This window comes from Zonotrichia leucophrys, chromosome 7 (assembly GCF_028769735.1).
Source record: "Zonotrichia leucophrys gambelii isolate GWCS_2022_RI chromosome 7, RI_Zleu_2.0, whole genome shotgun sequence".
Classification (NCBI taxonomy): Eukaryota; Metazoa; Chordata; class Aves; order Passeriformes; family Passerellidae; genus Zonotrichia; species Zonotrichia leucophrys.
The window spans coordinates 31,435,586-31,455,806 of NC_088177.1; the positions used below are offsets into that span (position 1 = coordinate 31,435,586).

Below are 20,221 nucleotides of genomic sequence, written 5' to 3' on the forward strand. Positions count from 1 at the left end.
GGGGAGGGAGCGTTAAATAATGGTCTGTGTAAACTGATGCTCATGCAGTAAGAGTTTGGAGAAGTGCTGCTTGTACAAGTTAAAGCAGGCACCGAAGAAAGAGCAACCAAATAAAAAGCAGCTGCAGCAGCAAAGTGGACCCTTCTGAAATTAAAAGACATGTCTTTCTTCACCAGAGTTCTGACGATGAAATGCAAGCAGACACTTGAATGCGAGAGGACTTACATTTACCAGGCGCTTTTTGCCAGCAGCAGCAGCAGGTTTCCCGGGCAGCCGCGGCCGTGCGGCAGCAGCCAGCCGCGGGAGGTGCGGGCCGGCCGGCGGGCAGCGAACAAAGGCGAGGGGCGCGCAGCGGAGCTGCCGGAGCCCCCCCCGCGCCGCCGGGGCAGCGTGAAGAGCCTGCACGAAATGCCCGGACCCAACACCCTCTACAACCTCTACGAGTTCTTCTGGAAGGACGGCTTTGGCCGCATCCATGAAATCCAGGTACAGCTCCCTCGGGTACTTAGAGCGTTAATCAGGCCAGGGTTACTTAAACCTTTTCTTTCCTCCCCTGGCAAAGCGCCGGTGAATCGCCGGGCGAGCAGCACCGCAGCCGGGCATCGCCGCGCCGCCTTCCCGCAGGGGAGAGCCGGGTTTCGGGGATCCCCCGCTCCGGTTCCCGCAGCCCCGGAGGCTCCGCAGTTTTGTTTCGCGGGGATCCCACGATCCCGGTGCCCCGGCGCCCGCCAGCGCTCCCCGCGCATCTTTGTGCGCGTTTTGAACCGCTGGGTAGGTTCCTCAAAGAAGGAAAAAAAAACCCACTTTTTTTTTTTTTTTTTTTTTTTTTCTTTTTTTAACTGAGCTGTTTCACAAGCCTGCAGAGGGCTTATTTTTGGCGGGCAGGGCTGGGAAACGTGGGCTTCCCCGGACTCTGAGACCGCAGCACCCACCCGTGCATGAGGCTGTGCCGGCACCCGGAGCCGCCCCGGCCGCTGCCCTTCCCTCAGCCCGGCCCCGCCGTGCTCAGAGACCATTTTGTCTCTCCTGCCCCGGCCTCCCCTTACATAAATACACTCTGCCTATCGCGGTGCCCTGAGGGAGCCGTAGATGCGCCGCCGTCAGCCCTGGCCGGCCCCCGGCGGCCGCCCCCGGCCTTGTGGCGGGAGGTGGGCGGTTCGAACGCGCCGGGGGGGCGAGGGACAGGCCCGGAGCGGTGGCGGCTGGCGCGGCCGGCCCTGCCGCCCCCTGCCCAGCCGCCACATTGGCGCGGGGGAGGGGAGCGGTGGCGGGAAGCGGGGCCGGATGGCGGCGTGAGGGGAGGGGAGGGGAGGGGAGGGAAGGGAAGGACGGAGGGCGGGCCGAGAGCGGCTCCTGTCACCTGGCGTGTGGCGGTGCTGCAGCGGGGGGAGGCGGCCAACCGAACCAGGGGCCGGGTGGGGCTTGAGCAGTGTCCTCCGGTCCGGGCAGCTCCGCTGCTGTGGAGCCGCGGCGGGTCCCCTCCTTGGGGCGCACCTGGTGAGGGCGGGCGAGGCGCGTTATCCCTGAGGGAGCTGGGGAACGGGGATCTCTGTGCAGCGCCTCGTGGATGCTGGCATGGGCAGCGCTCTTACCGTAAGGCTGTCGCTATCCAGAGATGAATTCTTTTGGCTGCTTGGCCAAACATGTGGGTTTCATTCCTGAAAAGTCACAGTGCATCTCCTGGGGCCCTTTCCCCGTGTAGTCCAAGCGATTCTAAAGGAAGCGCTTTGTGTATAAGGGAGTAAAGCTGCGTGTTTCACTCTTCTGCAGCTGTGGATCCATAAGCTTTGCACCGGCTGTACATATCTTGTTGGGAATACTTCAAACGGGGCATTTATTATTTTGCTTGTTTTAGTAACCTTTCCCAAATCACTAGGAAGAAATTCACAGTCAGAAATTCACAAACCCCAAGAGGTTTGCTGTCTGAAAATTACTGAAATTTCAGGAAAAAAGAAGAGAGAGAAAGAAAAATTAAAATAGAAAAGGGAAAGTAAAGAAAACCGAACTTTAAATGGTATGAGAACCAAAAAGTTGAAAGTGAAGATTTTCAAAGGGCCTGAAAACACCAGGAAGAGGCAGGAGACAGAAAAATAAAGCATCACATAAGCTGCTTAGTTTTGTCCAGCTTTCTTATATTTACCATTTAGATTTTTAGGAAGAAATGTTAGGATGTATGCGGTATTCCTTGGCAGCCAAACTAGATTGCTAATGATGAATTGCTCAGCTTAATTGCTTGCTAATCAAGACATGCACATGTAAGGTGAAGACAACTAAAGCTCTTTTTTTCATTCTGTTTATTTTTTTCCTCTAAGTCTGTGGTGGTGTACAGAATTTAAGAGGTACTCATCATAGTTTCATAACAATAAAAAAGGTGCTACCATTGGTTTCAAGTTCTTTCACTGAAAATTATTCAAAATACTAAAAAGAATATAAGACATCCTCAATAGTATATCTTTTTCACTATCACTAGCTGATATGGGTATTTTCTTCTTTAGTAAATACTATTCCTAGAAAGAAAAGTGTGAGGAAGGATAAGGAGAAGTTGCAATATAATTCTAGTTTTTATTCTGCCTAGAGTCTCAAGAATCACAGGATGCCCTGTTTGCCTACATGGAGAATGCAAGCAGGCATTAAATTTAACAGTCTGTTAAATTTAACAATGCAGTGAACATCAGGAATGAATTAATCCCAAACCCTCTGGTAACCAGCACAGCTACTTAAACGATGTCCTTTGGTGCACACATATATGCAGAAGGGGTGGGGAAGCTGAGAGCCTTTTCACAAAGGAGGTTCTGTTCTCAGTAACATGATTCCAGCTAGTCCTGGCCAAAGTAGTAATGCCTACAGCAATTATGACAAAGGGAAAGTATTTTTAATTTGATGGGGTTGGATCTCTTTTGTCTCATCAGTGCTGTGCAAGGATAAAGAAAAGAAAGGTGAGGAGGGAGGGATTTGGATGCTGGCAGTTTGAATTTATGGTGTGTGAAAGAATGACTGGTGTGAGAGTGGTATGTGAGGCACTAGAGAGGAATATTTTCAAGGTTTGGAACAAAGGAAAGAAAAACCCATGTTGTGATAGAAAATATTGAAATAGAAATCTTGGGCATTTTTTTAATACCTGAAGTTGATAGAATAGTGTTCAGTCTATTGAAAGAAAGGGATGTCCAAATACTTTGTCATTTCTGGTTTAAAACTAGTATTTAATTTATTTGATTACATGGCTCGTCACTTGATTTATTTTCTGTTGAAGTTTGTTTTCCCATGTAAACCTCACCATCATGGAAAAAATAAACTGCTCCCTAAATACCAAAATTTGTTGAACCTGTTTTTCTGTGACTGGTGGCCTGTATTCCTCTCACTCCACTGATTTTTTCCTTGCCACACTCCTTTCCCAACTCATGCTTTCCTTTCAAGACACACACTCTCAAAGTTATTATCTCCAAGCTCAGTATCCCTAAAGCATTTCTAAGGCAAGAGATGCTTTGGATTTTGGGAGAGGTTGTTCATACATTGCTCTGTCTGTGGTGTTGGTTAGGAGCAGACCACACAAAATGACAACGGAGTTCCTGCTGTAGCATTTCCCTCATCAGGGTGACTAATACATGTGTCTCATATGAATCTAGATGCTGATTTTTGAAAATGGTAAGAATATTTAGAGCTTCAACTGAAGTTGTCCATTGTGTTCCAAAAGTAGTTAAGAGGTGACTGGCAGAGACCACAATTGCACAACTCATGTTTTATTTGGAAACTAGACAAAAAGAATTATATTTTTTTTAAGCGTACTTGGTATCATATTTTGAAGAGTGATTCATGTGTCTTTAACTTATTGTTGGCAATTAAACAATTCATCTCTGTAACTAAGATTAAATAAAATATATTTCAAATAAATTAATCTTGGGTCAATGCTAGATTTTCACAAGTGCAGTTGGTGTCAACCATCTTTGGTTTATAATCAGCATAACTCTGTGTGCAGATATCTTTGGATTAGAATGTAGGTAATATGTCAAAGTTAGACTTTGGTCAGTTTAACTTGTCTTAATACTTTAACCAGAAATAAAGGCTTTAAAATTGATTTTCACAGCCTTAATAATATCTTTCCAATAACTACTTTGCAGTTTTGGGGAAATATTTTCCCCCTCTGAAATGAGGATGTACCTTGACTCCAAGTGAATTTGTAACAGTTAAGAATTTCACTTCATGACCATGTCAGAATGAAATTTATTTGAAATAATCAGTAAGATTTCACAGGACAGTGATAGTGCAATCTTACTGGAAAACTGTTTGGGTTGCTTTTGTATATTTGTTTTAATATATATACACAGCTTAATATTTTCCAATCCTCTTTATTAATTTCCAATCCTCTTATTTCCCTCCAGCCTGAATCATATGATTTGTGGATCAACCACTTAATAAACCCCCCTTGAAGAATAAGATCCCACCTTTTCCTTTCTTTTGCAGAATTAGCATATGTCTCTCTCAAGTTTACTGCTGACCAATCTGTTCCAAAATGCAGTTTTTCACTAGGCTGTTGTGCTGTCATTATTCTTGGTTAGGTGTGAGAAACTTATGCATAGCTTCTTTATAAGCAATTAAATGGTAGAGTAAGTAGTTATTCACAAAAGGTATTTTTGTATTATACTGGTAATTTAACCCTATATGCTCCCATGTTTTTCATTTTTGCAGACATTCTTTCTGACCTGTTTGATCTGAGGGGATGTGTTTTGAAGTCCTTTCATCTCCTCAGTGTTTGGTTTCACTCACACTCTGTGCCTTAGAGCTTTGGGTCTTTCCAGTCAGGGTCCTGAACTGTGTGACCTCTCTGTTTTCCTTGTGAATATTTCACAGTAATGCTTACATGCTTCTCCTGACATTTCAAACTGTTCCTTGTCTGGAAGGCTGAGGATCAAATCCTAGATGTGAGCGAGTTTGTGTATAACAAATTGTCAGTTTCCTTTTGTCATAGCTTTCCTTAGTAATACTTGGCTTCTGTTTCTCTTTGTTGGTGATGCTGTAGCAAAAACACACTCAGGAATATGGAAAGATCTTCAAGTCTCACTTTGGTCCCCAGTTTGTTGTGTCCATTGCAGATCGAGACATGGTTGCTCAAGTGCTCCGAGCAGAAGGCAGAGCACCACAAAGAGCCAACATGGAATCCTGGCAGGAGTACAGAGATTTGCGGGGCAGAGCCACGGGGCTCATTTCTGCGTAAGTGCTGTCAGCCCTTCACTTCCCCTGTTCTCTTGTGCAAGTCTAGTGATTTTCTGAAGGACTGTGTAGGTCATCTGGGAAATCAGGCTTTTCTCTGTGGGGAAATTTGTGGGTCTAGTGGGGAGAAGGGAGTAGGTATTTGTGGTGAATGCTGTGAATTTGTCCTGCTGTGAAGTTTCAAAGGGATGGCAGTGATGCGTAATGGAGTGTGCAGTAAGTTTCTTTGCACGAAGGCATTCTTTGGGAGTGTGTATCAACTGGAGTTTGAGCTGAGTCACTTACCTGCAAGCACTTTTACAGAATAGAGCTTACTAGCTTTGGCACTTCACTGCATGAATGTGGGTTCATTGCATCAGTTCTAGACTGTTCTATCTAGCAGGCAGTGTGCTGTGTGGAATTGTTGGCTCAGATTGGTTTTAGCTTTATTGTTCACTGAAGTGCCCCCTCAGTAGACTAATGTAAAGAATGGTCAATTCACAGTGTAGTGCATCCCCAGACAGATATTTTTGAGTCTGGCTGGTTGCAGAGGAGCTATCTGTCTGTACAGCTTGCATAACCTGGCAGCGTGTGTGGGTGTGGTTAATTGCCACTGGGAACTACTCACAGTCCCCACTGACATAGGATGTTTATTTAGAGGGAAATTAATTTCCTGAGTCATGGACAGTCTGTTTTTCATGGTAGCAAAAGTCTTATGTATTGCACTGCAGACTCAAATCTTAAGCTGCAGTTGAGACTCAAACTAACAGTTCCTTGATATTTAGTGAAAAGAGATCTTAAATGAGGAGACTCAGGAGATAACTGTTAAAGAGATCAAATTCTTCTGCTGGATGATAAGTTTCTGTACCTTGCAATGACATTGCTCCAGGTAAAAAAAGTAATGGGAAATATAACAATTTAAAATAAACACATTAAAAATAATTGCCCATTTTCATAAGGAATTGAAAGGTATCCCTGGAACCACTATTCCCAAATACTCCGCTCATACAGAGCATGTAGATACTAGAATTCAGATTTTTAGTCTTCAGCATCAAGGTTTCCATGCATAGCTCAGCTAAAGCAGAATCTGTAGCTGTAAGTTGTTTCTCTCTAGGTAGCTTTGCTCTCTTATTACTTTGTGAGTTTAGAACTGGGCTAGCTGAAAGTGATGTATCAGTAATGGAATTTATGGTACCAGCTCAAGTTATTGATTTGTCAGATGTGCCTGTGAGACCTTTATTTGGTAATTAAGTACTATTTCTCTGTAAAAGCAGTTTTGCAGACTACTCATTCAAATGTTTATTTAAAATAATTTTAATAGAATATTTTACTAATTTCTTGTATTAGCTACTACTAACAGACTAACATAGGGACACATCAAATTCAGATCACTGAGTGGGCAAGTTCTGTCACTCAACCCAGAGACTGACGTTGCATCACTGAAATTTAATGAGGACCTGCTGTAAATACAGAATAACATTGTAGGAGCATAACACAAAATATACATTATCATAATTTTCATTTTACCATTTGCTCTCATTTGACATGAAAAATTGCAAACAGTTTGGTTGTGGAGCTCTTACCCAGCTGATGATTGTTAAGGAAAACCAGGTATTGACATTATTAATAATTTCTTCTAGGGAGGGGGAGCAGTGGCTAAAAATGAGAAGTGTACTGAGGCAAAAAATTCTGAAACCCAAAGATGTGGCTGTTTACTCTGAAGGAGTCAATGAAGTTATCACAGACTTAATTAAAAGAATCCACACCCTCAGAAGTCAAGAGGAGGATGGGGAAACAGTGACCAATGTTAACAACCTTTTCTTCAAGTATTCAATGGAAGGTAAGCCCAGGCAGGATCTGTAAAGAAAATGGATATAAAGCAGTGTGCTTGTGGTTAGGAATTTCTGTCATATGACTGAGCCAATTAATCTGAAAAAGGAAGTTTGACATTCTGCTTTTGTGTGTCTTCCTAGTCAGTGCAGTGGGTATCAGTAGAATTCCTTTGTAGAGTCCTTCTATTAAGGAGCAATTCCCATGGAAATGCTGGTGTACAGGTAAAATGTTCAATCAAGGTCTTGAACAGCCTCAGTACTCTGTATTTCTGTATTATTTTCTCAGCATTTTCAGAATAAGGGTGCTGACTTTCTAACAGGTGACTTCTAAGACATGTTAATTCACAATATACCAGCCAAATTCCAATGAGGAATCCCCATGTGATGTATCTAAATTCAGTTCATAGCTTAATGTGGGAAAAACCACTGCTTTTCCCTGCATACAGATGCCAACTACGGGATTGTTATGCTTTCCTTAAGATCATCTGCCACTGGCTACCATTAATGAAGCTGAATGAAACCCTGGCCTGAGCCTGTATGGCATTTCCTGTGTTCTTATAGAAATCTCATGTTTTCTATACATATTTTATGTATTTCTTTAACTGGCTGCATACAACCCCATCTTGTTCTATGTAATGCCTTTTAAAAACATTGGTACTCTTTGCCTTTGCTGACAGGCAACTGAGTAATTTGGGATTTGAAGAATATCCAGATTGCTCACTTTGTGTCAAATTACTGGCTGCCTGCTTGGTCTGTTTCACATTAATAGTGTCTAAAACCAGCATTTAACTACCAGTTTATGGAATTTCAAACTGTGAGCTTACAGATTCACTGTAACTGATGGGTTGGTTTAAATTCTTCACATTCTTTTACTTTTTCATCTATAACTTGTGCCTGGCACACATTTATTTTCTGTATGACTTGCTGTTTATTTAACTTACTCTTTAACTGTTCAGAGAACCAATACATAAGATTTCTTTGAAGGGACCATGTAGGTAGTGAGAGGTTGTATAAGAACTAGCAGTTTTGAAAGAAGCACAAAAGAAAGAAAAGATGCAGAAAAATATCTGCCCAGGGAGGAAAATCAGGAAAGGAGGACTGATTTGAAAATAATCAAATTTTAAAATTATTTTTGTCAGTAAAGATAATGTCTAGAGGTGCCTGCAGAACTGCAGAAAAAGATCAGTGAAAATTACAGCAAGTCAGAACAAGAGATAGTCAACATTGCCACTTGCAACAGTGTCACCCTTGCTTTTTTTAGGGCTGGGTGGAGAATGGTGTGTGCAGTAAAAGCACTGTCTAGAGTGCAGGCTTTTTATCCATTTATACAGACTCATTATTTATTTGCTACCAGCTGATGACAGACACAGCCAGTGGTAGAAACTCCTCCGTTGTCAGCAGGTATCAGGAATGTCTTTGGACTCCGGTGTCCCTGAGTGTTCAGAGGCCAGCAGGGCAGGCTCAGGATTCACAGTGCAGTGCAAAACACAGCAAACAGGCTGGAGGCTGCTCTGCTTCTGGTGGAACTCCTGGCTGTCTTCTCATGCTGGGCATTACTGACATAGCAACTACTCTCTTGCTGCAGTGTTTAGCTGGGCTCTTTTACTGTGCTTTGAATTTCTGTTTTATCTGTTCCCCAACTGAAGTAGTAATAATAATAATATTAATAAATTTCTTGTAAAGTAGTTCCATTTAATGCTAGTTAATTCCTTAAATTATTAATATATATTCATGTATGTTTACAGACAATTCTTTCATTTTTTTATGTGCAGGTGTGGCCACTATTCTGTACGAATGCCGGCTGGGCTGCCTGGAAAACAACATCCCACAGCAGACTGTTGAATATATTGAGGCTCTGGAATTGATGTTTAGCATGTTTAAGACCACTATGTATGCAGGTGCTATTCCCAAATGGCTTCGTCCACTTATTCCAAAACCCTGGAGAGAGTTCTGCAGATCCTGGGATGGACTCTTCAAATTTAGTAAGATTTAGTAGTAGAAAAGTTCAGCTGTATTTCTGCAGGTTCTGGGTGTGTTTGAACGGGACAAGCTGCATTTCTCTTCTAAAATTATGAGAAGACATTGTGGCAGAAGTAAGTTTCATATTAAATGCAGATTGGCCAGGGGAACTGTTTTAAAAAATATTCAACTGAAAGAAAACTTTACCAGTATCTTTCAAAACTCCCTATTTTATACTGCTCTTTCTTTATTTATCTTCATCTGTTTCAGCACACACTTGTCATTCCAGGTCCAAGTGCTTTGCCAAGGTTTTATCTCAAGCCACTTCAATTTTAATGAGGGTACTTTTGTTGACTTCAGCAAAATTTTAATTAAGCCCCTGACATAATCACCACTAAAACTGACTAGAAAGTTAATAAACTACACTCTGAATATTAATTAAACATTTTGTAAAGTTTATTTGTATGTATACAAGTGTATAAGTTGACATTGAAGTACACTGATATACTACAATATGGGGTTTTTTTGGTAAATAAAACATTCCAGGCTAGTTTATAAATCAGTTTTCATGTAAGTAGGAAGGAGTTGTCTTTGCAATTTTATTTTTCTAATGTTCTTGGGTGTTAAAAAATCTTGAACCCCTTTTCTCTCTCAAATATTAGAAAGCTGCATGCATTTTCATTTTTTTGTAAGCTCGTTCTGTGAGCCATTATCTTTTGGAGGAGTTTTTCTCTTCTTAAATCCCTTGCTCGACCAAAGATGCCCTTTGCAGTCCTTAGAGGGTACATGGAGCTGTGGGTGAAATTGCTCAGCGTGCCATTCACTCAAGTTTTTGTGTTTTTATCACTTGATGGTCCTCATCTTTCTCTTCAAAGTAATTAATTTCTGTGGCTTTGACCTTCTGGTTGCTGCTAGCATCTTGCAGCAGCCTCTGTGCTGAGTTGCGGCATGCCCTCTTCTTGCAGAGTCACCAGAGACAAGCCAGGTGGGTGTAAAAACTTGGCCTCGAGCTTCCCTCAAGGAAGGGCATTGAAGTCTCTTGTGTCCTTTCTTTGGGCTCAGCATTTTCATGCTGTGAGCTACCAAGGTTCCTGTCAGCTCAATCTTCCCTTGCCATGAATTCCCAAGGACCTCCACCATCACTCTAGGATTTTTCCTTAAGAAAAAAGGTTTTTTTTCCCCCTGGATGTGCAGCATCCAGGTGTGAGAAATGTGATTACTGAATGGAAGCAGCACAAAAATAAAAATGCAGGCTTAACAATTTTTTTGAATCCCAAAGGTCAAATCCATGTTGACAACAAATTGAAGGCTATTCAGTCTCAGCTGGACCAAGGAGAAGTAGTGAATGGTGGGCTACTTACACACCTCCTAGTGAGTAAGGAACTTACTTTGGAAGAGATCTATGCCAACATGACTGAGATGCTTCTGGCAGGAGTAGACACAGTAAGCTTGTTACCATTTTTCTTGTGCATAGTTGTTTTTGTACACCAGGATCACTGGCAGCTCTCTTCAGGGGGGTTACATTGCCCATAAGGATGTCATTTTAACACATTTAGGCCATGAGGCCTTTAAAGTGATACAAAATACTTCCTGTAGTGTGTAATCTCTCCACTGGAATGAAATCAGTGCTCTGATCTAGCTGTGGTCTACAGGAACTCATTACTTGGGAATCTGTCCCACAGTTTATTAAACAGATAAAACAGTGATTGTCTTTACATTCAGCTTGTATTTCATACATTTTCTTTTACAAGTTTGCTTATCAGGTTGGTGTTTGTGCTACTTTAGGTGGAGCACAATAGAAAGGTTAGCTGAAAGTTAGGGTGAAAAAAATTGATCAATAAATTCATATGTAGAGTTTGGTAAAGGATTTCCATGTATGGCTAATTAAACCAACTGGGACACACACTGTGGATCAGATACCTGCTTTCTGCTGGAATCCATTACTGGGGGGATGTTAGGCCAGCAATGATCTGGGTAAGGCACAAGTTCACTCTGCCCCTGCTTGTGCTGACAACATAGAGTCAGGCTGAGGCAGAGGGCTGTGGCAGAGGCTCAGGGTTAGTGGGGCTGGTGTATCCAATATGTTAACACCTAGGAACGTGTTTCAAGTGTCTCTTATCCTTTATTCTTCTGATTTGCCTTACATTTGAAGAAACATTAATGTCGTGTGTGTATCTTCCCCTCTCATTCCTGGCATATGAAATCAGTGTAGCTCAGTACTGACTGCAGCACGACCATTGGAAGAATAAGGAAAAAGAAAGATGAGTTATTGAATATAAAATGCATACAGAGTTATTTAGAACATTGGTGAACACTTCTACTATAAATGATTGTTACTGAACAAAATTTTTAAAGAAATTATATTAATTTGATAAATAAGTGGACTTAAATAGTCTTATAGTAAAAAGGTTAAAATAAGTAAAAAACTAAAATTGTCTTAAAGAAAAGAAAAACTCTCTGGATAATTGAATTCAGATTTTTTTTTGGCTTAAGAAAGTTTGTAAGGTTTCTAAAGAAAACCAGAAAACCCCAGCAGCAATCACTTTTGAATTCCAAAATAAGGAGCATATGTAAAACTTCTTTATGTGCTGAATATTACTCCATTGGTTAAATGTCCCAAGGGCTTAATAATTTGCAGAGGTTTTTGATGTTGTTTCTTAAGTAAAACACAGTTGTTAATCCCATTCATTTTCTAATCTTTCACACCATTAATTTTCCATTTTTAGTGTGTGACATTTTTCATTAAACTAAAAGGACAATATTCATGCCAACAAGAATTTCCCTTTCCATTTGACTCAGCTTTCTCAGCTGGCAACAGTCTTTTTCTGAGAGGACTATACTTCTGACTTCCTCATTTTCAAGCACAAAACAAAAATGGAAGGAATCTTTTTTCTTCTTCTGCTGTCAATTCAGCTCTCATTTTATCATAGAAACTGAGATTTTGAGGATTATAAAAGCTTTCAGTAGAATTGTGAGGCAGTTGTTGGCTACAAAGCATTTTGTCTGTTCTTGGAACAGTCCTAATTTTTGAGAAGTTATGAAGGAACTGGGAACCTGGGAAGGAACACTGTTTAACCAGAGAAGTTCTGCACAATTGCAAGCTGCTCTCAGTGGAATACAACTGGGTTGCACTGTAGAAGGCACAGACATTCCATATTGCAAGAAAATCAAGAAAAGCTTATGAGAGTTGTTCTTCAAGCATTATACCCCTGTTTGAAGACAAAACATAAAAGGTCACCATCATGATGACTTTGCATTCTAAATTGATCTTAAACTTAAGACCAAAATAAGACATTTCCACAAACTGATTTTTTATCCAGCTGTGGTGAAAAAAGATTAGATGATGGCCTTCTTTAAATCCTCTTTTGCTTAAAGTTGAATTGTGTCCTGCCTCATGTTCTGTTTCTTCTTCACACAAAATATTTTTAAATGATAGTGGTGGAGCATTGCTTACCAAAAGGATAAAGTGTAATCTTAGCAGTGGTGATATCAATTCTGTTGTATGGATGCTATGGGGGGACCCCCATGTGCTTAAAAGGGGTTGGAAGTGTTCTGAGAAGAATTTTCTTATCTTGTTTCCTGTGAAGTGTTTTTGTTGGAAGGAAAGGTGAAATGCATATTGAAAACTAAGAGCTGACTTAATCCATTGCTGTTTGGAGTGCTCATGTTTCAATATTGCTCACATAGTTGGGTTTGCATTTGGTTTTCTGTTGCTTTTTATATTTCACTGGGAAAATATCAGCAGGGATTGTTTTGATATGTGGTGGACTTTTAGATGGGAAAGGGATGAAGGAGGGGATGGCAACGTCTGGCAACCTCCCATTGAATCCAGATGGGAATCATTGCCAGCCTGTTTTATAACTTTAAACATATAAAACACAGTTGAAAGCTGATTGTTTTTCTTGGCTTGAAATTATTATTAATGTAATCTTGTTGGGCTTGATGATTGTGGTTTTTCCTTAGACTTCTTTCACTTTGTCCTGGGCCATATACTTGTTGGCAAAGCACCCAGAGGTGCAGCAACGTGTTTATGAGGAAATAGTCAATAAACTGAGAAAAGATCAAGTTCCAGTGGCTCATGATGTCCCAAAATTGCCTTTGATTAGAGCTGTCCTGAAAGAAACCTTGAGGTAAGTAGCAGACAACTAAAAGATTTAATTCCATGTTATTCTAGCAGAGAATGACTCCATTTTAGCATTTGTAGTTTATTTATTGTTGCTAGTGCAATTTGCTGCTTCTACTTTTATTTATTTCAGCAGTATTGTGTCCAAGGCTGCTCAAGCAATGAATAAGATAGATTATATAATGTTTAGTGTTTCTCAGTATGGTAGAAGTGGTAACATAAACCTATGACATGTCTGTTAAGGTTGGGAATAGAGAGCTTGATTTTTCCCTTTAGTCTGCATGACAAAATGTAACAACCTCCTCCCCCACACTGGTACTTCACAGTCCCACTTCAACAATTTTAAGCTTTTTGATTTAAATTAAAGGCAGGTGACATACTTTTTTTTAATATGTTTATACTAAATGTTCATCATGAGGTGAGGGGAGTAAGAGGATTTTAGAGAAGGCATCAATAAGACTTTTTCAGCTTTAGCAGTAGTGCTAAAATGTCTCCAGCTTGACCACCTACCTTCATGCTTGCACACGTATAAAGCAAATAAATGCATAGACCAAATAGCTCAACATTCAGTTACTAATAAATAACTTTTCTCAGATGATGGTCATATTCTTACAGATGATTCAAGGTCTTTGAAGCTCCAAGATGTTCTGTACTCCTGAAAAACATTTTTGCTGTGAATGAATATGGCATTCATCCTGCATATTTGGGAATGCAAATTGGAATCTTAACATTTTAAAAATTGTGTTAGTTATTACTTTTGAACTTCAGATAAATATTTCTCACTAGGTTATATCCAGTACTGCCAGGAAATGGAAGAGTGACCCAAAAAGACTTGATCATTGGAGGATACTTGATACCTAAAGGGGTAGGTTGTGTTGCAGTTCTCTGCAGAGAACAGTTTAATTTTTGCAAATGAAATATGATCTGCTCCAACATATATACACTTAATTGATTTTAAAAGATTTCACCATGCTAGAATATTAAGAGGAAAGTATTTCAGTAATACCCATTTATATGCCACAGATAGATTTTATCATTGACTTGCTGCTGTTGTTTTGATATTTTTTATTTGGGTCCTCACCTGCAAATTGAATTTATCATCATGGCTTCTTAATATCCTTGATGGTGGAGACTATTAATAACATATCAGTGTAATGGTACAATTCAATTTAAAAAGCATGGATTTCATTATTCTGGCAGTTTTCTAATTATTTGTCTGTTAATTCCCTTTGTGTAAAGTTTCTCCCTTTTTCTCATAGCAACTTTATGAAACAATTCCCAATTCTTGTGACTTGCTCCTATCTCCTTCCCCATTGCATGTTCTCTAATATATCCAGCAACATTGAAAATAATTTGAAGATTATTTCCTTTGACATACTGAGCAAGGGATTTGATATTTGAGGTATCCTTTTGTCTTCAGAATTGCTGAGTTGCTTAATTTTTATCACCTCTCATTGCAGAAATTACAGTAATTGCAAATGCTTTCAAATTTTTTGTGTGTTGGAGCTAGCTAAATATAAATATCATTTATTTCCTCAGACCCAGCTGGCACTTTGTCATTATGCCACTTCATACAGTGAAGAAAATTTCTCAGTGGCAAATGAGTTCCGACCTGAGCGCTGGCTGAGGAAAGACAACTTGGACAGAGTAGACAACTTTGGCTCCATCCCCTTTGGTTATGGCATCAGAAGTTGTATAGGAAAAAGAATTGCAGAGCTGGAAATCCATCTTGCACTGATTCAGGTTAGAACTATATGACAGCACTACAAGAAAAATGTGAATTGGTATTAATTTTTTTTAATGTATGCCATTTCTGGATATCCTACAGTGCTCAAAACCTTTGTTTTGGAGTGTTGTCTAATGTACTCAAGCTGCAGAGACTTAAATAATTGAAAATAATCATGCTTGAAATGCAGCATAGTACCTAAACTACATTGCAGATGGTGTGGTACACAGGATGTAAAACTAAAGGTAAGTTTGTTAAGGAAATATATAGATTTAGTACAGAAGGTTTTTGTAAGCAAATCAGAAATCTTTCTTAATGTGTATTAGAATGGTTACCTGCTCAGTTTCTGTGTTTTAGTTAGAGCAATTCAGAACTTACCAAGATGTAAAATAGATTTATATCCTTATACTGATCACAGTGTGATGACAAATGGTAGAATTTTTCTATGTTCTGGGCTTTTCTGTCTCTTCTAGTTCTTTCTTCTAACTCATTCTCATTTTAGATATACATAATTTATAGTTATATAAATAATTCATATTGAGATATATTGTTTTTGATTGGTTCATATCATAAAGAAAACGTTCCCAACAGCTGCTACATTTTTTGTCATTTACAAGACAGCCTACAGCTCAAATAATGAGTACAGGTCGTGCAATCAAATAGTGAAGATTTGACAACTATTTATAGTTACTTAACTATAAAAATATTTAGATCAATTTTATATATTCAAAGGAGAGCTTGATTGAATTTGTCTTTGAATTTCCTTCAGTAAACTTTGAGAGCAATCTTGGAACAATTAGTGCCTGTCCTGTAGAGCTGAGAGTGAGAGAGCTCCCAGGGGGCTTGGTAAAACAAACACACTTCCATCTTTTGTAAAAGGAGGCTCAAGGAAGCAATGGAGAACCTGCTTTGTTTTCTGGGAAGAAACTAGAGCAAATCAGCACACAACCTATTTACAAACACAGAGATGAGTTTAAGTGAGTTAAAATTAGAAACACATGGAGCTTATCAAAGAGAAGTTGTTTCAGACCAATCTGATTTCTTTCTTTGACTTGATCACTTACCTCATGAGGGGGTATAAAGTAAGTTATGTACTCTCACTTCAGGAAGTATTTTCACACGTCCTGTATGATTTTGCTCTCAATTAAATTAATAAAATTTGTTCCAGATGGAAGTGCCCACAAAATGCATGCACAGCTGGTTGGAAAAAGGAAATAGCTGGAAGCAGTAGCTATAGAATAATTGCTGTTGAACTGGGAAAGCATTTAATTAAAATTCAGTAAAAGTCTATCCTGCATTTGATTTAGGCTGTTATTTTCATTAACAGTGTAAGTGATGGATTAGAGAATACTTTTACAGTTTGCATGGGATACCAAGCTGATGTGAGTTAATTTAAAAACAGAGGATGTGAATATAGAATTTTGAAGAAAAATGAGAAATGTTCTAGAAGCAATACAAAATTATTCATTAATGACAGTTGCAAGTTAATGCCCTTGAGAATAAATAAATGCACAAATACAAATTTATGAACAACTGTCTGAGTAATATTAGTACCAAAGGAACAAACTGAAATGATACAGTAAAAAGTCATTCAATTCTGACAAGGCAATATGATTCTAGATAATATTAGCATTAGCAAGCATTTTGTATGTCAGAAAGAGGAGCTAAATTACTCAGTCTTGCCAAACACTGATGAAGTCTCACTTAGCAACAATAAACAGCCATCCCCATGCACTGCATTTTAAGGACAATATAGCCAAATTAAAGGAAATTTGGAAGACAAAGATAATAACAAGAGGGATTTTAAAAGAAAATTTGAATAAAAGCTTCATCAAATATCTGACACTGAAAAATGTAGTTATATATAGGAAAATAATGCATTGGTTATCAGTCATACTAGAGAAAGAATAAGAGAAATTTACTTAATTTATAGAAAAAAGTGTTTGAGATTTATTATTAGGAAAAGTTGAGGATGTTGCAGTATTTCCCTCTTGAAACTGTAAAAGTAAAGAGCTGAAGTGTTCTTCATTCAGAAAAATGAGTCTGATGGGATTGGGATTTCTACAGCTTTCTTAATAATTTCACATATTGATTGATATTAAAGGAAGTGAAACCAAAAACACATAGAGGGGAACCTCACAAAGTTTGGAGGAGACCTTAATTTCTTTGACAGTTCAGACTGTTTAATCTGGTTCTGGGGGATTTCTTCAGAAAGGACTTGCTCAGTCCTCCCTCCATCAGAGGAGGAAGATTTTGAATTATAATCTTTACCTTGTAACACCTTTTTTTTCTTTTCCAGGATGGGAATCATAGCACTTAAACTCTGCCAAACTGGCAACACAAATTTTGCTTGTGACAGTCTCTTATGTTCTCTTGTTTAAAGGCTACTTCTTGTTGGTAATTTTATAGTTTTTCTAATACTTGTCCCATTTATGTTCACAGCTACTTCAGAATTTTGAAATCAAAATTTCTCCCAAAACTGAACCAGTTCATGCCAAAACTCATGGACTTCTGACTCCTGGAAACTCTATCAATGTCAGATTTTCTGACAGGAAGTGAATCTCAAGCATTTTGGAAGTACTTATACAATTTTCATGGAAACAGGTTTGCATTTTGTGGATGTTTAAAACATGCTTGTTCTCTGGTTTGTAGCTATTTGACAATATCATGAAGTATTATGTTCTGCCTTAGTTCTAGCAGTACATAAGAGCCATTACCTCTCCTGTAACAGTTAATTACACATGAAAATACATACCAAAAAACATTCCTTCTTGCACTGGGAATCTCCTTTTATCTGGGAGAATTCCTTGAAACAACAGCACATGCTTTGAAAAAAGCCAACCAGAAGTAAATTCAGACATGTCAGTATCATTCAGTGGTTTTGTCACGCTGCTACTCAGTGAGTGCATTTGAGAGCAAGGGGATTATTATGTAATATGTGGAAATTAGCTGCATGTATAAGTTTATATTTTCCTGTTTCTTGTCCTCCAGTGTTTTGTAAAAGTTTTCATGTAACAATAACATCTTGAGATAATTTTTTAATATGTAAAAACATTTACTCTGCATGTATTAAAAAAAAATCCAGTAATATGAAAAGTAAGGATAGAAAAAATACAACTTATGTCAAGTTGTTGAGACTTGAAATACAGTACATATACAAATTTATCTAAACATAATGCCCCTATAATGTTTTTATACGGTTTTTAAAAAATAAAATCTTAAAAATGAATGTTTAAATGTCACATTGGAGAGTTTGAAGCCAGGCATTGTTCTCATCACCAAAGCACAAGCCACTTTCATTGTTCTAGCTAATATGCCAAACCCAAATGTAAATACTAAAAGAAAGTAGTTGTTACATTTTTATCATTTAATTAAAATACTGCTTTTGACTTTATTCTGTTCTTCAGCAGTAAGAACTGGAAACAGTAAATTTTACTGTTCTTCAACAGTAAGAACTGGAATCTTCCCATTTTAACTTGCTGAACCCCTGGGCAAGTACAGAATTCTGTTGGATGGAAATGTGACTACTGAAGTATTCAGAGAAGTTTGTTTACTATCTGGTGCCTAACAGAAAGAGTGGACACCTGGAAGTTTGGGTTTGGTCTTTTGGGGGTCATTTTTTTGGTTGTTTTCGGGTTTTTTATTATGATTACTTTTCCTATGACAGCCAACAGAAAACTCTCCCTTTCATGGTACTTTGGATAACTTTAGTATCACTGCACTAACCTTACATTCCCATTTTTGAGAGAAACCTTGTACCCTGTGTCTACATTATGCCTTGAACAATGTTCAAACCTGCATATCCTACTATGGTACATGTGTAATTATATATAGTTAACTGTTTACATGTCAGGCTCTGACTGTTTTTTGGGAGGTAGGTTACATACAACCATAAATATTTCAGCTAAATAAACCTAGCAAAAGTTTTGCAACTTGTTTTTTAAAATGACAACATTTTTCTTTGATTGTCTAGCCTTTGGAAGTCAGAGAGATTAGAAATTTAAAAACTCTGTAGTTTTAATGGTGTACATGAAATTTCACATTGCCACCTAGCTACTACAGTTGCACTGTTAAAGTATTTTGATTTCTTTTAGTGGTGCCTTTTCAAGGTTTAGACAAAAGAGAACCAAAATCTCCTTTGTATGGATCTCCTATACAAAATAATAACACTAAACAAAATTGATCTGATCTACTAGAGGATTAAATGCCTACATAAGGACTTTAAAAATATTATTCTTGTGTTGAGCATATATGTGTACTGTAAGAAAACCAGGTATTCTCTTGGGAGTATTTTCCTTGAACAAGCCTGCCTTCTGATTTTTCCAAGGCTCCCAATTATTCCATCTTTTTTTTTTTTTCCCATTGTTATTTTCAGTTGTCTCCATCTTGAATCAAATGAAGAAATTTGTATTTGCCAGAGCCAGCTGACATCCCAAAGGGGAGATGTTTTGCAAAATCTGTTTAAAAGTCTATGGACTGAGTATTTGACTCCATAACTCTGCCTGGTTTTGTTGACTTGGAGACAAGGAGCTCCTGCCTTGAATCCAAATTTGGATGCCATATGGTGCCTTCCTTTTGCTTTGTCACAGCATCATTAGAAACACCAGCCACTGCTGTGTTGCAGTACATTTGCTGCTTGGTATGAGTCCCTAAGTAAAATGTCAGTGCAGAAGATGGAAGAGACATTCTAAAATGCTTTTTGTAGCATTTGAATCTTTTAATGAAAACAGCCAGTATTTTGTTCTAATAGAGCACCTATCCATGTAAGTTGTCTTTTATACATAATAAAATATTTATACAGAATTTACAAGGCTTTGTTCTTATTTTAATTGCTATTTATATTGGCATTTTTCTTTCTCAGGTCTTTAAGTTGTTGTATTGAACTGAAAGATTGACTGCTCCATGGAAAGGTAATAGTTCCGCTAGAAAAGAGGGGCATTCTTACAAGAATTTAAGATGTGTAATGACTTGGCAAAAGGGGAGATAACATTATCTTAAGGGTGCTGTCATTGTGGAGGAAAGGTACTGGCAAAGTTATCCAAGAAATACCCAAGGACTGACTCTAATGTTAGTGTTTTGATTAACTGCTTAATACACAGATGAGTATTAAAGATATAAAGAAAAAAGGCAAAAAGTGTGAAAATCAAACCAAAACAACATAAACAACCCAGAATGTAATAGAAATGGGCTGGAACTTAATAGCAAAATATATGTATGTAGGAAATAAAAATAATTTATTTGAGGAGCTCACCACTTGAAAATGTAATATGTGGAGGAAGGCTTAGATAATCCCAAGTGACTAGAAAGTGCAAGTATGTGAGAATAATGAGAAATACAGCCCACAATGTAGGAGATGCAATCTGACCTATTCTTCCCCAACTTCTGTCAGAGATACTT

The 20,221-nt window shown here is 38.6% G+C and overlaps 1 protein-coding gene across 3 annotated transcripts; it reads left to right on the forward strand.

The window, feature by feature from the left end:
• Window positions 1-84: 84 nt before the first annotated feature.
• Window positions 85-19,597, forward strand: LOC135450600 (cytochrome P450 27C1). 3 transcript variants are annotated; one of them, XM_064718929.1, is made up of 10 exons: window positions 85-486; window positions 5,015-5,205; window positions 6,825-7,024; window positions 8,789-8,998; window positions 10,255-10,418; window positions 12,939-13,105; window positions 13,885-13,963; window positions 14,638-14,841; window positions 17,267-17,428; window positions 18,235-19,597. In XM_064718929.1, the coding sequence occupies exons 1-9, from the start codon at window positions 160-162 to the stop codon at window positions 17,381-17,383; spliced, it is 1,659 nt and encodes a 552-aa protein (XP_064574999.1). In that variant the 5' UTR covers window positions 85-159; the 3' UTR covers window positions 17,384-17,428; window positions 18,235-19,597. The 3 variants fall into 3 exon arrangements, with proteins under 3 accessions (XP_064574999.1, XP_064574998.1, XP_064575000.1); XM_064718928.1 differs by having other exon boundaries at window positions 17,267-19,597; XM_064718930.1 differs by lacking the exon at window positions 85-486 and adding an exon at window positions 1,110-1,148 and having other exon boundaries at window positions 17,267-19,597.
• The last annotated feature ends 624 nt before the right edge of the window (window positions 19,598-20,221 follow it).

Excerpts from the sequence above, each read along its gene's own strand:
- LOC135450600 (XM_064718928.1), top strand. The coding sequence starts at position 160 with ATGTCTTTCTTCACCAGAGTTCTGACGATGAAATGCAAGCAGACACTT. Across the intron at positions 5,206-6,824 it reads GCCACGGGGCTCATTTCTGC|GGAGGGGGAGCAGTGGCTAA; the intron begins GTAAGTGCTGTC and ends AATTTCTTCTAG. Across the intron at positions 13,106-13,884 it reads GTCCTGAAAGAAACCTTGAG|GTTATATCCAGTACTGCCAG; the intron begins GTAAGTAGCAGA and ends ATTTCTCACTAG.